A 17,215-nucleotide genomic window follows, 5' to 3' on the forward strand; every position below is an offset into this window, starting at 1 on the left:
GTTTGCCATGTGTAATGTGAATGCCATGTCTTTTGAGGAGGACGAGATGCCATCAAATAATTTGATTCATGATACAGATGACAGTGACCATGAGAGATGAAATTTGGCCTGGTTTTTCATGAGTTGGGCCGGTTTTTGATGATATTCAAAATTACAATATATTCAGAAAATGTATTAAACTACACTGATAAACACAAGTCGTCCATACTAGACAGCTCAGCCAGACTGTATTAAGTTCTACAAATGTTCAGATGTCCAGCTGTGTTCTTCAGCAGTCTGTTAAAGTTGTGACTGAGAGCCTGTTCTGCATTTAAAGGTAAGATCTTACAGACATCACTCTGTCTGGAGTGAAATCTAATAATTAGAATACTTGTTAATCATTGTGTAAGTAAATAATTATCTTAAATCTATAGAATAATTTAAATCTACCCCGTAAAAGTACATTGCGTATTTGTTTGTGAAGGATTTTCATCATTATTTATTTATATGGAGGAAAACACTCCAGTCCAGAAGGTTATCGCTTGAATGATTTATGTGCATTGCTTTCAAATATGATACAGTTACCTTACTGTATCATATTTGTAATGGCAGTTAAAATATAATTGCTTAACTTAATATTAATCAAATATATATATATATATATATATAAAATTACGTGTCCTTTCCTCGTCAACCCGATCGATATCAATTCAATTTTATTTGTATAGCGCCATATCACAACATACATTGTCTCAAGGCACTTTAAGGTCAGACGCGATGCACAAAACATGGACAATCACAACAAGGAAATCAAAGACTGCTAAACATCAGCATGCTAACATTGCATATTGACACAGCTAACATTAACTCTGTGTTACAGTGTCTAGTCTGCTTTACGCTTTTCGAGCAACTAAATAAAACTAAACGTCATGTTTCACGTGGAGATATAACAGGGGGGCCGCAGCGAGGCCAGGTGTAAACAAATGGTGCATATCCTGCACTGCTAGCAAAGCATGGACGGGTTTATGAAAAGATTGCCAGCAGATGAAACGTCAAAACTACCAAAACAAAGACACGAAAATATGACAAGGCATATCTTGCCCTTGGCTTCACCGGCACAATGGCGGGTGATGAAGAGAGACCACGTGTTGTGTGTCTCAAAATATTTGCTCCAGACATTGTGAAGCCGAACAAGTTAAGACCCAACTTGGAGACGTAGGCCTGTCTGGTGTTTGGAAGGGCGATTTAATTCTTGCATGTTTTGTTTTGTTGTTTGCTTGTAATAGTGTTCTGCCAGTCGAGTGCTGTGCTGCGCAGTTTGTAAACCTCACTCGGCGACACTTTAGAAGGCGTGCTAGCAATTGTGTTAAAAGCCACTGAGTTTAGCCTCATTGCCAGCGCATCTGTCTCATCTGCTGAAGGTTATGAGTTCTAAGCCATTCCCTGACACATCATTATCATGTTTTTTTCCTGTTCACAAATCGCACCCTGAACAACACTAGTAAAATGAATGAAGACAAAAAAAAGGCTGTGTCCGAAATCACCCACTCATTCACTACCCCCTGCATCGCCGTCGTCTCGTCTCTTCCCTCCGTTTATCGGCGCAGCGAGCGTAATGCATCATGGTATATATTGCTCGGTTATTGACCATCGGTCGTCCACTACTTTTCACGATGCATTCTGGTATACAATCAGTGCACTATATAGGGTATATGAAATTTCACTAAGAATTCGGACACCACTACAAAATGGCGAGGCACTATATAGTGGCAGTAGTTAGGGGGGGATTTCGGACACAGCCAAAATGTTGTCCCAGTCCGTCCCTGCAGGAAGGTGATACATTTTTTTGTGCAGAGGGTGTGAGAAAATCTGTTACAAACAAGGAATACAAAGTGCAGCTTCCTTTCTGAAGTAAACTTTTTCCAGTAAGATTTCACATTTAAGTTATCTCATTCAAGGCAAAATACAAATTTAGAAGATGCATGCTGCACAGTCACTTTTAATGCTTCCATTCATAGTTTTTTTGAGACATTGAAGTTGCATTTCTATTAATTATTACAGACAATGTTTCAAATAAATTCTATCGGAGTGTGCAAGCAAAGGACATGTCTGTTTATGTGGGCGCATGTAGGTGAGGGGCCTCTTGCCACAGGGGGGGGCTGCAAAAAAAATTTGTGAACCTCTGCTTTAGAGACTGTCACGATATGCCATTCCAAAAGTTACTTTTGCGTTCTATTTCCTGTTTCGATTTCACTTACCTTGTGTGTTGGTTGTTTCAATTCATGTCTTTGTCTGCTTTTCCCACTTCTATGATTGATACCTGGCCCCATACGTATTTCACCCTTTGTGCTATTTTCCCTGCCTCCCTTGTGTATTTAGTCTGCGCTCCTGGTCAGTTCGTCTGCTCAGCTCTGCAGAGTTACCATCATGCTGTTGTTTAGTTCTCCTCAGTTTCTTCATGTTTTCTGTTCTGTTCCTGTGTCTTGAGTTGAATTTCCCATTTACATCTGCCACCTGGAGCAGCCAGTGTACTTGTATTAAATATCTGCTGTACACCTCCCTGCCATCTTGTATGAGTTTGAGTCCAGTTTTCACTGAATCCACAACAGAGACAGACAATTGGTCTGAAGGTATTTAATCCGTATTTCCACATGATTGTTATTATGTCACTTGTGCAAACCATGTAAAGTAGAATAATTCAACTGAACCTTTTCTCTTAGATTGTGGGTCCCATTTGATACCTAAGTCACACAATATCACAATTCAGTTTCAGGACTGTTTCAAAGTAATGTAATAAACCACATTTGAGCTACTCTGATTTCATTAGCTCAGAGTTGGCTTAACGAAACAGCATCATGCTGGTTCAGTTTGTTGTGCTCATTATTCTTCACGAAACGCCCCTCTGAAGGATCCCTGCTGCTACAGTTTCTATCTAAAACGAAGAGAGACAAACAACAGTATGGCACAGCCATGAACATATAGAATGTGACTGTGACTGATCTAAGGCCAAAAATATTCACACCTGAGAGGTGACAGCGCAGAGGACAGGATGGTGAATGTGTTCTTGTTATGTTTCTCTCAGGTGCAGTTTTGTGTTAAGTGCCACGCTGACAGTGTGGACAGGGTACCATCTGCTTGTCCTACATTACAACGTACAAAAACATGATGAGAGTCTATGTTTTAAATGAACACGTTCCAATAATCCCTCGTCACACTCTTTTCTCACTCTCTGTCACACACACACACACACACACACAAACACACATACACAGACACACACACACACACAGGTTTAATGTTAAATAAATAGCAATATGTAAAAAACTCGCAAAGTGACAGCAAACCCAGGTTATACAGCATGTACGTACACTAAAACACATCTACACACAATACATGATTTGCATCATGTAAAAAAGCAACAAAATGCCTAGCCCTGTCATGTTAAAATTATGTAAAAACTATGGATGCACCGAATCCACCAAAAATTGTTCGGCCAAAAACAGCAACAACAAAAAAAGCAGTTTTCGGTAATCGGCCGAATAAGTGAAAAGACAGAATCATTTTTACTGAACAATTTTTTTAATGACGCGATCAAAAAGAGTCAGTGTGGAAGCACTGAAAATGTCACAGAATGATGCAGAAATAGATAATGATATGCCTGCGACATTCACCGCAAACCAGTGGGTGTTAATTGAGAAACTTCTCTCTCTACTCGCCCCATTTGAGCAGCTAACAAGGGAGATAAGCCTGCAGCCCTAACGCGTCTTCCAACCAAAGAGGATGAAACAGACCACGGAAGTGCTCTCTTGGAGGGTGTCAACACACGTATTAGTCAGGCAAACTTCTACTGTGCTTTGCTGGTATTATGTCTGCTGGAATGTAAAAAAAAAAGTTTAATTCATGCAATGATGACAAATATGTCAAAATAAATAAAAAACTGTAAAAAACACAATCGTGTGCGGTTATTCGGTATTCTGCCTTTGGCCAAGTGTTTCATTTTGTTGGGTTTCGGTTTCGGCCAACAGTTTACATTTCGGTGCATCCATAATAAAAACCATAAACATTGACATGGAAGTTACACAAGGATTGCAGAATCAATTGAGCTATATCAAATTTACACACAAACAAGACACAGGGTTTTTTCATAACGATTTCAAGGTGGTCGCTGTGCTCCCAGACGTTGCATTGCTCTGGTAAATTTCCAGTCACATCAACAGTCTTAAACCCTTATGACAGAATAAAAAGGAAGCAAAGAAGGGATGATGAACTCACAGAAAAAAAAACATGATCCAACTTTATGAATTCTGGCAGCTTTCCAGGGAGAACAATCATCTCCCTCCCCCGCATCCCCCCAAACATCTTCACAAAATGAATACGTTTTTTGTCAGTGTAGTAGAAGGACGAAGCAGTATGTAGCAAAGTCAAACTTTCTGGATTAAAAACAACTGAATCTTTTTTTTTACTTTCTTCTCTCGTCAGCCTCCATAAATGGTCGAACTGAAAGTTTTGGATGATTCCCAAGGCAAGTGGTGGGAAGTAGAAAAGCGGAGGTAATGAACGCAAGAAACGTTCATGCTTCTTTTGTGGTACAGATGTAGATCTAGTTCAGTGCCATCCCCTGATTATGATAATAGAGTTTTCAGGAATGTTAAATAACTGGTGGGGTGTTGGAACACAGCAACATAAAAAAAGATAAGTCAGCAGTTCAAGCACGTTATCCAAACCATATTAGTTCGAGATAGAACAGAAAGTGAAACCACTCGTCACTTTAAGCAACAAAACTCAACCCAATGAAATACACTGCCAGGCATGGAAGGGTTCATTTACGGTAACAGAAGTCTACAGTGCAGCAAGTATGGTAAGTCATAGTAAAACAGATTATGGAACTAATTTTCAGATTTTTCTGACCTCTTGTTTCTTGCTCTGTCAGACTTCTTTTGAGAATTGTTGCCATGTTAACAGACCTCCTCATTCAACTCAATGACTACAATGGTATAATTACTGAAAAATCCCTTAAGACCATCATCTTCCAATACACCAAAAGTAAGGTCAATGCTGGTAGTAATGTCCCTTATCCAGGAAGTGTCTTAATCTGCCACTCAAGGGGTCAAATATAGAGACACCAAATATAAGTTTTTGGGATGTCCAACCCTTACGTTTCATCAGTATGGACTTCCAAAAAGCCACATCTGTTCAACTTTACAATTTACACCCCTCTTCCACTTGCGCAAACATGGCTCAACAGAAGCATGTGAGGACCTCTGCACAGTAAACGGAATAACTGCAAAGTCACATCAGTTATCAGCTAAATCAAAGACATAATCCAGAGGCACACATACAGTGAAATTACCAAGTGATCTTCATACAAGTGTTAGCTGGAGCTAGTAGACCGTGTCAATGTAATTTCAAAGATGGCGGAGTCCATGTGGCACCATACAGCCATGGTCCACAGAGGGTTCAATCCAAAAAACTGGGCCTTTATTGATGTTACTCTTCTGGTAGCCATGTAGAACTTGTGAACTCTTGTGTTGAGAAACTCTGGCCAGAACATCAGATCCAGCACTGCTAGTCCTTCTGTAAACACATATCTAAAAGATTTTTGGAAATTTGACAAAAATTGGCATTTCATAGATTGGGCTTTTTTTAAAAACTAAATAGGTAGCTCGATAATAAGAGAGATTGTTTGAAAAGGCCTAAATAAGCTTCTAAGAACTATATTCTTGAATGTTTTATCCAACACATTGCAAAGATGTTTATACCTGTCCTGAATGGCCATGTCCAACTTGGCATTGAAAAGCCTGCCATATAAATTGCAATATTTTGTGGCGTTGATGTTTTATGGATGTGATGAATCATGCATAGTGAATAATAATGCACATTTTCCCACAATCTCTTCTTACAAGCATTCATGGTGTTGCACTAGGTTTCACAAATACACTGACAAATTGGTTTGGATCAAATTTAGCATTTTTTTTCCCCCGGGGAAATTCATATTTTCTCTTTCAATAAGGACCGAATTATGGCTAAGCTCGTTCAGTTGTAACATGAATAAATATGGATACAAGTGTTGGTTTTGATACATTTGATGTTGGAAAAACACATTTATATACATATAGTGGTATGAAATGAACCAGTAGAGAACTGGATGTCTTGGTGACTGACAAACATTAGCTAACAAAAGTGAATGCAATAGTGAAAGAGTGTCCTTTCACCTTGAAATTTTGTGACATGTGCTATCAGTTGTATATCATGCAACCAGATATCTACTGATTGAAGTTTCAAGAGGAAGCTGTGTGTAAATGTAATAGAGCAAATTCCCCACAAACTGCTAGTGAAATCCTTTGAGAGTGGCCAGTGTGAACAGGTATAAACACTTATAAGCCAGCTTTGGTGGTTTAAAACATGCTGAGAGCTTTCAGTCCTTACTTTTATCAGTAAGCAACACATGCCAATCTGAGTGTAGAAAAATGTCTAACAGCAGCTGTCTGCCGTGGAACTGTGGGACTCACAAAGCCCAATCTCCCTGTAGTCTTTGCAGAATTCTGTCCTGCCTTCTGCATTCGAGATGACCTTTTGGCCAGTGTTAGTCCCAACACCAACATTTCCTGTGAGGTGTGACATTGGGCTGTCAAACAAATACAAGAACAGACAATGTGTTTCTTTCAGTGTATGTGAATTGATGTGAATTGTGTGTGCCTGCATGCATGTGGCTATGGGTTTGCATCTAGTTCCATGGTGTGTGTGTGTGTGTGTGTGTGTGTGTGTGTCCAGGGTGGGTGTAGTGTGTCGGGATGTGTGCCATTGTCCAGAGTAAGTGTTGTGTGTCGGGGTGTGTATGTATGTGTCACTGTCCAGGGTAGGTTAAGTGTGTCGGGGTGTGTGTGTGTGTGTGTGTGTTTATGTGCGCCTGGGAATGTTCATGTGTGTTTGCCATTGGCAGCATGGCATGGCGATCAGGAGGCAGGTAGGTAGACAGTTCATCTTCTGATGTGTCACCTACAGACAGAGGAGAAACACAGTTATTTCTAGGACTAGATTAAAAACCAGAAGACTCAACTTTTCTCCCTGGCTTTTAAATCAGACTGAGCAAGACACCCTTTTATTGTATTTTTATGAATACTTGTTCTTATTGTATTGTAGTTTTTATTGACCTGTACAGCACTTTGGTTGACCTTTGGTTGTTTTAAATGTGCTTTATAGATAAAGTTTGAGTTGAGTTACTAAAGCAGCAAAAGAAGATACAACAGCATTTGTGTTTGTTGTTTGGAAGAGTGAGACTAACCAGTAACTAACTTCCACTTTTAATGCTGAGCTATTTATTGACCAGATGCAAATGTGAATTTTAATGCAGTAATACTGTTGTGCATTGGTTGAAGCAGATTTGGAAATTATTAGAAATTATAAAAGACATAGACATAAGATATTAACATATATTACTTGAAAAAGTTAAGAAAATTACTTAAGTAAAAGTCTAAAAGTAGCTTATGTCAAATGTACTTAAGTATCAAAAGTAAATGTACAAAGAAAAAAAACAGCCAAAAATTCAATTCTAAACATTACTAACAGTAGTTATTCATCCCTCCTACCTCTCTCCTTATACTCCCTCCATCCCTGTTACATAGGGGTACATGTTTTTGTTGTGTGTGTGTGTGTGTGTGTGTCTCCTCCCTGTCTTTCTCCAGGTTGCTGCACCAGTGATTAATCAGCTCCTGGAGTTATAGGCATGGAGGAGACCCTGAGATCTCTCTCACCTCTCTCTTCTCCTTCATGGTGTGCAGGCTGGCAGCTGACGGTGCTGTGTGTAAACCTGTGTGGCTAGTGTCCTTTCGGTTTACTCCTTTCTGCCTCAAAAGGAGGGTGACTTAGTTTTTCTTTAGTCTTATTGACATTGTTCTTTAATTATTTAACCCGTTTGTCTTCTCATTATAGATCGGCCTCTTCCTGTTTGTGGCAAGCAAGCTTTTTGTTCAAGGTTCTGCGGAGCAGCGACTCGTGTTATTTTTGTCCATCCATCCATTGTCTACCGCTTAATCCACTTAAGGATTATTTTTGTGTTTCCTTTATTTATAAATTGTACGGTTAATTTGTTAAACAAACGTCTCCCATCCTTCCTTCTACCAACAAACATCAATGGTTACTCCCTCATCACTATTGGGACGTTAAAATCCCTCTCATCTTTCTCCCACCCCCTCTTCTCTGTGTCCACCGGAGGGTGGCTGCACTGGAGGTGCAATGCCCTATTGTTTCTGCAAGGATTATTATTCAGAAATGGCTCTTTGGTCTAAATGTGTCAAAATGGCTCGATCGCCCCCCCTTCAACATTTCAAAATCAAGGCCCACAGCTTTAAATTGAATGTAGATGAATGAAATTTGATAGGCACTTGTATCATTTTGATTTTAATGTGGCAAAAATGGCGAATTCGATTAGTCGTACTCTAACAAAGTCCTTCTAGGGGGTTAATCAGATCAACTTCAAACTTGGCAAACCTATAATAAAGACCATGAAACAATACTGAAGGTTTTATTTTAAGTCGAAAGGCTGGGCTGTGGCTATACATGACTCGCCATGAAACAGAAAGTTGGTTTGGTTTAGGGATGCTTGAAAACACGCAAAACTTTGCACAAGCATTCAAAATGATAAGTAGTTTAATCTCATATGGTTAATTTGCTTGGCTATTGCAAAATGGCTTCATAGCACCCGATGGATATTTTCAAAAATCAAGCCCCTTCTTCACCTACTTGTAACTTTGGAACCATGACCAAAACCCAACAGGACATTTAGGATTGTGATGACAAGTTATCACTAGATTTGCATTCAATGGAACGCCATGGGTGTGGCCTTGTGTCAAAGTGTGGTGTCGAATTTTGATGTGCTGCCATCTCCATTACTTGAGTAAAGGTATTGATACTCCTGGTCAAATGTTACTCAAATTATTACTTGAGTTAAACTACAGGAGTACTGTTTTTCTTCATCTCAACGCATTGTATACTGTCACCTCAAACAATGGAATTACTGTAGAACTTTTCAACATAGAACTAAGGTATGGTCATGGATGATTTGGTAGGAAAGCATCATCTCCAATGGCTGCCGTAGCCATTGCTTAACTTATATGATTGCAAAGCTAACCTACAATCACCTGCTGATGACGTCGTCTCTCTAGCTAGCTACCTGTCTCTACCAACCAGCTGCCCTGTCTGAGTAGCGCATGCACAACGGATAGATACGGCAACACCACTTAAGTACAGTACTTAAGTAAATGTACTTTGGTACTGTCCACCACTGCCTATAACTAACAGGAAGTCTGCCATGTCATACTTTAAGGACCTAGTCCTAGACGGTTAATCACATCCACTTTAAACTTGGGTAATGTATAGAAAACACTTTAAAGATGAAACGATACTCAAGGTTTCAGTGTAAGTTATAAGGTGTGGCTTTGCCGAAGCATGCTTCACCATGCAACAGGAAGTTGTTTTTTCAAAGGTTAGGGATCAGAGCCGGCCCTTGGGATTGGCTGTATAGGCGAATGCTAAGGGCGCTATCAGCAATGGGGGCGCTGCAAACATAAAGTGGGCGTGGTCTTCCTGAGTTCCTCGCGGGCTGCACACCGGTTCCTGATCAAGCTCGTTATCTCCTGCAAATAAAGCTGTGACTTGTCACCTGATTGTTTTGTTTTGACCGTGGTTAAACACTCAGATAGTTTCTTCTATTAAACCTCGTTTAGATTTTCTTCAGGGATTTTCCTGAAGTTGATTTTGCCTTCTCTGATCATTTTGCTCTGTGTCTAAGGCAGGCAGTGCCAGGTATGAGCAGACATTCCAGGAACTCAGTCACGAAACCATTGCCGAACTCACCCTTGCTCTTGCTTCTATACCTAACTGCTTAACGTGGCCACTCTCAATCCTCACCCTCTGTTCCTTGAAAGACTATTAAATCTCTTAGAACTTTGATTGAGTCTGGTCGTCTGCATTTCTAGCTTAGCACTGAACACTTCTAATTACAAAAAAAGACATCCTGCGCCCCCTGAACTGTCAGTCACGAGTTGACAATATGATGAACACCGTCTGCTATCATGATGTGATACAAGTAAGTAATCAATGAATGCACATTAAGCACCATCCAAGACTGTCTAGGTCTGCCTTTGGGTTGCAGCTGCAAAATGAGTTGAAAAAAGATAAAATTATTCTTAACAGTTTTCAAAGGTTTCTTGAGTTATTTATTATGCGTTATTAATACATCATTAATATTTTTATTTTATTATTATATGTTAAGTTATATTAAACATCTTATATGTTGTACAATGTTTAATTTCTGCTGGTGATTAGTGTTGGACAAATAATGGAGTGGGTTGGGTTTGTCCAGAGCCCTTGAGAGAGAGTAGCCTCATCTCAGTTCACTCCAATGGACCAGCGCATTAGAGTAGCAGCAGAATGGGGTCAATAGACCGTCTATGTTGCACTTATGAAGGGGAAGACATTTAAATAATCAGATTGTATATTATCAGCACATCTGAATAAAATTAAATGCATATTAAAGCAAATTAGTGGATTATGATTTATGATTATTTATGATTTATTGATGATTTAAGATAACATATTGACTAACTACATAGGCATGTCGGCCTGATTTATTGTAAATCAATACATTTATTGAGTAATTACCAAAGATCGCGTTTCTGTAGCTCTGAATAATGGATTTGAATTGCTCGAACTTCCGGGAACTATTTGAAGTCTACATGAGTCACGTGACGTGCAAACATTTTGGACTTCCGTTGTTATGACTGTCATTCAACGGCGCTAAGTTTGTCATGTAGGCTGCTGTTAACCCCCCTTGGGGTGGGGCATGAGTCAAAAATCTTGCCTAGGGCCAACATTGCCAGGGCCAACTCTGTTAGGGATGCTTGAAACCGCAAAAACTTGGCACATGGATTACACACTTTGAGTAGTTTAATCTGATATGGGTCTTGGGTTTGGGTATTGCAAAATGGCTCTATAACGCCCCGTAGACATTTTCAAAAATTAAGAACAACCTTACCGTTTCACCTACATGTATGAAATTTCAGGGGGCACATGTATCATCCCAAGACATTAAAAAAAGGCTCTTGGTGCCATGACTTAACCCAACAGGATGTCGGCCATTTTCATTTTAATGTGGCACAAATGGTTAATTGGAGGGGTGGTATTTTAACAAATTCCTCTTAAGTAGTGAATCAGATCCATCTCAAACTTGGGTAATTTATAGAAAAGACAATACATAAGGTTTTAGTGTACAACATTTCAGGGGCACATGTACCATCCTAAGACTTAAAAAAAAGTATCTTGGTGCCATGAACTAAACCCAAAAGGAAGTTGGCAAATTCGATTGAGTTTAAAAATGTAAAGCTCCAAAATGGCTTCACTGACTGTTCCATTTTTTGTAAATTTGTGGAGCAGGTGCCTGATGGAGAAGGTATCCATTAGATAAACTCAATTACTTCCAGTTAACTTTTCAGTGGGAAAACTCTGTCAGAGCAACACGGAAGCGGCTGCAGCACACCCAGACGTGCGCGTATGTACGAGGGCCCGAACATTGCTGCTTGCAGCTTTAATTTCATTTGTCTTTTTCTTACATAAAACTTGTTTTGTTTGGCTCACTTGTTTTTTTTGGATAGCCTAGATGTTGATTCAGAAGTCATGGCTTTGTGCAATATTTATGGGGAATAAATTTCTACAAAAGGAAAAAAAAGAGAGATGGTGTGAGGCATACCGTTACCAGGATCCATGCCAGTCTGGTTTCCAGTGATGTGGTGCCAGTAGGCAGATCGGGGCAATATGGCAGTGGGGGTGCAGGGGTAGGAGCCAGGCTCTGAACTCTTAGACATTAACTGTGAATCACATTCACAAATCTTTGGATTAGTAATTTTTTTTAAAAATACCACTATCAACTGATCACAATGATGAAAACTGTGTTTTCTATCTGCACTGCTGAGAGTATTACAGGGAGCTTTATAGTGTTAGGTGTCCAGGATGATTGGTAGGATGCTGAACAACTGGATGAAATTTTGTCACTCATGGTATCATTAGGAACTTTATCCACCAGATGATCACTGACCTACACTTGTGCAATCAAGACTGTGTTAGTTCATTATTAATACTCTTTCTTCATTTTGAAATGGCTTTACCCCCCAGTCAGGCTGTGTAAATGTAAATGGACTATTTTATATAGCGCTTTTCTAGTCATAAAGACCACTCAAAGCACTTTACAGGAAAGCCACATTCACCCATTCACACACATTCATACAGCGCTGCTATTTACCACACATTTTTCTGTGTCTTGCCCAAGGACACAACGGCATGTGGACTGGCAGAAGCTGGAATCGAACTGCTAATGTTCGGGATAGTGGACGAACGACTCTACGCCCTGAGCCGCAGCCGCCCAGTACGACCCAGGAACTAATTGATGCTCATGAACATTTTTTTTTTTTACAAAGCACAAACTTTTCATGCTTAGGAGGTTAACCATGGCTAGAATAACTGGTTTTAGACCTTGAGCAAAAAAAAGAAGAATTGTGTTGGTTCAGTGTTGACCACCCCTTACACCACTTGTCCAATGTCCAATTCACCTTTAGTTTCACCATTTTTCTCTTCACCTTCTCCTGAGAAATTATTTTAGCTGTTAAATCCTCAATGTTGCTGTTTTGAAGGTGTTTAATATCCACATGGCATCGTTATCAAACTCTAGAGACCCTTTCAAAATACACATGTACATATCATTTTTTCCATTGTAAATAAACAGTTAGGGTTAAGTGACTGTAGCACTACAACATAATGAAAAATAATTGAGGGTTTAGGACTAGTGCTCCTGGAGATTTGCATTTTCTACACTGGACTATGTCAATAAATCTGAAACTTAAACTCGAGATTAGCCAGGCTCTCACCCTGCTGTTCTTCTCCATCTCCACCAGGACCTTCTTGTGCTGCTCAGCGATGGCCAGGGTAGAGGAGTGAACCCTCTGATAGATTTGCTCTCCCTCTCTTGTCTGGAAGGTGTAGAGGCCTTCACCGCTGTCACACATCCTACACACAAAAAAGCAAATCAGTGTGAAGCTGTGTGGAGAGCTGCTGTACGGCCAACCTCACTGTGCCTTCAATTCCATTCAATTAAATTTTATGTGTATAGCGCCATATAACAACATACATTGTCTCAAGGCACTTAACATAGTGAGGTCAATATTACAATATTACAGGGAAAACCTAACAAATCCCACAATGAGCAAAGCACTTGGCGAAGGTGGAGAGAAAAAAACTCCCTTTTAACAGAAAGAAATCTCTGACAGAACCAGACTCAGTTGTGGGCGGTAATCTGTCTCGACTGGTTGGGGTGAGGAGAGAAATGGGGAAGAGAGAGAGAGAGGACAGTTGTACAACCGCCGCATCAATCTCTACCAGACTGATACTTATAATTAAAAAATACAATTATATTGTTGTTATTATTAGTGATGATATTAATATTATTATTAATAATAATAATAATAATAACAATAATAATGACGGGTTTGGGTCCTGCAGCTCTGGGGTCAGAGATATACTAGGAGAGATAGAAAACACAAACAGGGTTAGTGACATGTACTGTAAACATATCGGGGGATAGGGGGGTTGTATAACAGTTGCTTAATTTCTACCAGGCTGATACTTATAATTAGTGAAAACTGACACTTATAAATACAATGATGTTATTAATAATAATAATAGTAATAATAATAATGACGGGTTCCGATCCTGCAGCTCTGGGGTCAGATCTACTAGGAAAGAGAGAAAACAGAGTTAGTGACGTGTAATGTAGATACATGGGGGCAGAGAGAGACAGAGAGAGAGAGAGAGATCAGAAAAATGGGAGAAGGAGAGAGAGATAAAGAGAGAGAGGGAGAAGGAGAGAACGGCAGAGGGAGAAAGATGCTCATGATATAAGTTCCCCCAGCAGTCTAGGCCTATAACAGCATAATAAAGAAATGGTTTATTAAACCACAGATATTGATTTTGATGGAAACAAAATCATTGGGCCTCATGCAAGAACAGTTTGTACAAAACAGATTTGTTTTTAAACTGAGGGTACAAGTTTTTTGAGATTTCTTTCAAATAATGAATTTACCAGTGGTCGAGACATGTCGTACGGTTCACGTTAATTGGTCTGCTGTTAATCAAACCAAGTTTTCCACTTTCGTTTTTTCATCACTTTGAAGCTATTCTAAGTATACTAATGGAATTAAATATATATCAAAATATACTCATTATGTTGACATAATTCTGCAATTCGGATTATAATATAATTCAACATGTAACCTATTCATGTACCTTTTAAACGTTGTTGCACAAAGGCCAGGGGAGCGCACAGAGTCGCTGGCTATATGTCAGTTGTTGATTGTCGTTATGAAAGCTTATAAAACTTCACTCAAATTAGCGCATGACATCTCTAGTCAACACGCAGATGAGACAGGAGAATCATACAACAAGCCTAATATGCGCACTTTTGCTGGTAAAGCGCATAGTTGCTGTAGTGAAGGCAGATGGATGCTCCTTAACACAGATGGTGGTGAGCTGCTCCACACGCCACAGAAGAAATGTCAAATAATTTTAGCTGCATATTGTATATTGCAATGAATGAAGGTGAATTAATCCAGCACCAGCAGAAAACATGCCTGCATCTCCAGTTATGCCATGTATTGTTTCATCCATAACAGTGACAGAGACAGAGAAAAAATAAATCATTTTGATATCGATGCATTATATCTTTATTTCAGTGACGTACGACTCACAGGTATATGGTATTTTTGGGGAGTTGATTATAATTATACGCATAAATACGCACAGGTAGCATTCATCCTGTTTACACACGTAATTTACGAATTTTTCTGAAGATAGAAGCATTTGATGAATCTAATGTCTTCCGTTCGTAGAAACTCACGGAACAAACAAATTGTAATGACACATTTAGAATAATAAGAACAAACATGTTCTTGCATAAGGTCCAATCTCAGTTTTCCACAGTGTCTGAACCAGGTGGTGAGATTTAAACACTACCTATGCTGTCAGTAATTTTAATCTCCTCTGCGTGAGCCAGTAATATGTACAGCCACATTTTTTTCTATGGTCCTCCAGTAGTCTTAAAGTGGATCTTTTTCCACATGAAGACTTGGTCTACTTGTTGTCAGCTCAGTGTATAATTTGAGTATTGTGTGAAAATGATAGATGTAAACATGCCAACACCAACATACAGGCCTATTTGGGAACGTACAAAAATCCATAACATGAGGAGAACAGTACCCTTAAAAGGACATGACTTTCGCAGTAGCGATGTCTTTTGAATCTCATATTTTAGCCTACAGGTGTATCTGGTTCATTTTTACCTGCTTTCCTGTGCAGGTAATGCTACATCACTAGGGGCAGAAAAAGAATTTACCCAGGAGTAGCTGCAGTAGCTGCAGTGCACACCAGGTGGCACATGTGAGCAGTTCAGATGCAGTCCAGAGGGGAATCAGAAACGAGATGAAACACTTGGAATAAATCACAGCACTGTCAAAATTATCTGCTGGACATTAACAGTATATTTCCACATTACAGAGTCTTAATTTCATTGTGGACATTGACTGTTATGTTATGATCATAGACGGTATAAAGTGAAAAGTGAAGCCAATGCAGAAGTGCCCTAAAACTCCATTCACAACTCACTTGGTTTATTATTTCAGTAAACATTTTCCTAATGAGTTTATGGTCTCAGTCGCTAGTTTTGATTCTTCTTCAATATAGCATGATGGTCAATTTGAAAATTAGGTTCCAATTTAGAGTAAAATAGACTATAAAACAGGGGATGCTTTAAGACAGGGCTATGCAGTGACCTGTCTGTCAGGATAGAGGTTTAGTAATGTGTGTTCCCGGCACCATGTACATTAAAATAGCCTTGAACTTGTTTTGGGGTGTTGTCTGTGTTAAAGTCTAAGGACTTTGCGCCTCTCACAGTGTGTTTTTACTGTGGAGGAATACAGCATTCGTTTGCACTTTGCTAGCCTAGCTACATTAGCTAGCGCTAGCATTACAGGGTAACTTCTTTATGATTTTCAACCGGCTGTTTGTCACTGCAGGTGGACGGCGCCAGCAACCAGAGCTCGCATCTCGCCCACCGACTAAAGTACGCTGGATCACTCAGCAAAGATTCCCTCTTTAGCAAATTAGCGTTTGGCCTAGCACAGCGGCATTAAAATGACACCGGCGTATGCTACATTTCAGTTGAACCTGGAACTCTGAAATTCCGACTTCACAGTTGGAATTTACAACTGGAGCATCACCTGTAGTCGGAATATCCAAGCCCCCAGTAGTAGTGGAAGATTAGTGAAAGTTGTAGGAATACACTGTTTATTACAACCTCTGGGAACTGGAAAACTTCAAATTCGGAGTTCATCTAGAAGAGCCGGGAGAGCCAGGAAAGTCGGCGTAAAGTGACTTGGATAGTTACCCATGGCCTTTTTGATTTACACGTGGTGACAATGAATGAAATTACACAAATATGCCTTAGAGTAGATTTATCTATGGTCTTGTTATAAGGTGAAAGGCATTGTATTAAAACACTATGTCGTTTTTTAATTAGTTGGAGACATTTTTATATATTCAACACCAGTCCTGCCAGGCTCTTTTGGAGTGCTGCACTGGACTATAGTTCTATAAATCCCAAGACTGTCTGTTTCCTTTTGTTGGTGCTGATGGGCCATTTACACATTATCAGGGCCAAGAAGAAAAGCATAATAGACTGGCTAGACAACATACAGTAGTCTGATTGTTGCAGTGGACAGGTGAGACACTACTGTATGAAAAACTCAGGACAAGACTACAGTAGATTGATGATCTGACTGTCATTCTGTAAAAAAATAATGTAATCCCAAAAAAGACTATTGAGGTAATTTCCTAACAGCAAGCCCTGGGTGTAAAAATCATTAATTAAATCCATTAAACAAGATAAGAAGAGCATTTCAAGAGGGTAACAGAGCTGAACCTACTAAAAAGGGAGATAAAGAGTCAGATTAGGAAAGCAAAACTGAATTACGAAGAGAAGTTGATAAGGGAACTTGCCAAGAATAGGATAGGGTCTGCCTGGGATTGTTTTAAAGCTATTGTTGGTTCAAACAACAAAAAAGTGACTCTTGGTGGTTTTAATTCTGACAAACAATTAGCACAGGAGTTCAATAAGTTTTATCTTAGGTTTGACTCTCTT

At 39.5% G+C, this 17,215-nt stretch overlaps 1 protein-coding gene across 2 annotated transcripts in view; it reads right to left on the reverse strand.

Moving 5' to 3' along the window:
- Positions 1 to 2,597: 2,597 nt before the first annotated feature.
- dok4 (docking protein 4) overlaps positions 2,598 to 17,215 on the reverse strand; it is a 60,216-nt gene continuing 45,598 nt past the window's right edge. Inside the window, exons 7-9 of one of the 2 annotated variants that reach the window (XM_035629120.2) lie at positions 12,894 to 13,032; positions 11,723 to 11,840; positions 2,598 to 6,975 (exon numbers count right to left, since the gene is read on the reverse strand). In XM_035629120.2, coding sequence (XP_035485013.1) covers positions 6,824 to 6,975; positions 11,723 to 11,840; positions 12,894 to 13,032 — 409 coding nt within the window. In that variant the 3' untranslated portion in view covers positions 2,598 to 6,823. The remainder of the gene's footprint in view (positions 6,976 to 11,722; positions 11,841 to 12,893; positions 13,033 to 17,215) is intronic. The other variant, XM_035629121.2, reaches the window with a different exon arrangement.

This window comes from Scophthalmus maximus, chromosome 4, assembly GCF_022379125.1.
Source record: "Scophthalmus maximus strain ysfricsl-2021 chromosome 4, ASM2237912v1, whole genome shotgun sequence".
Lineage (NCBI taxonomy): Eukaryota > Metazoa > Chordata > Actinopteri > Pleuronectiformes > Scophthalmidae > Scophthalmus > Scophthalmus maximus.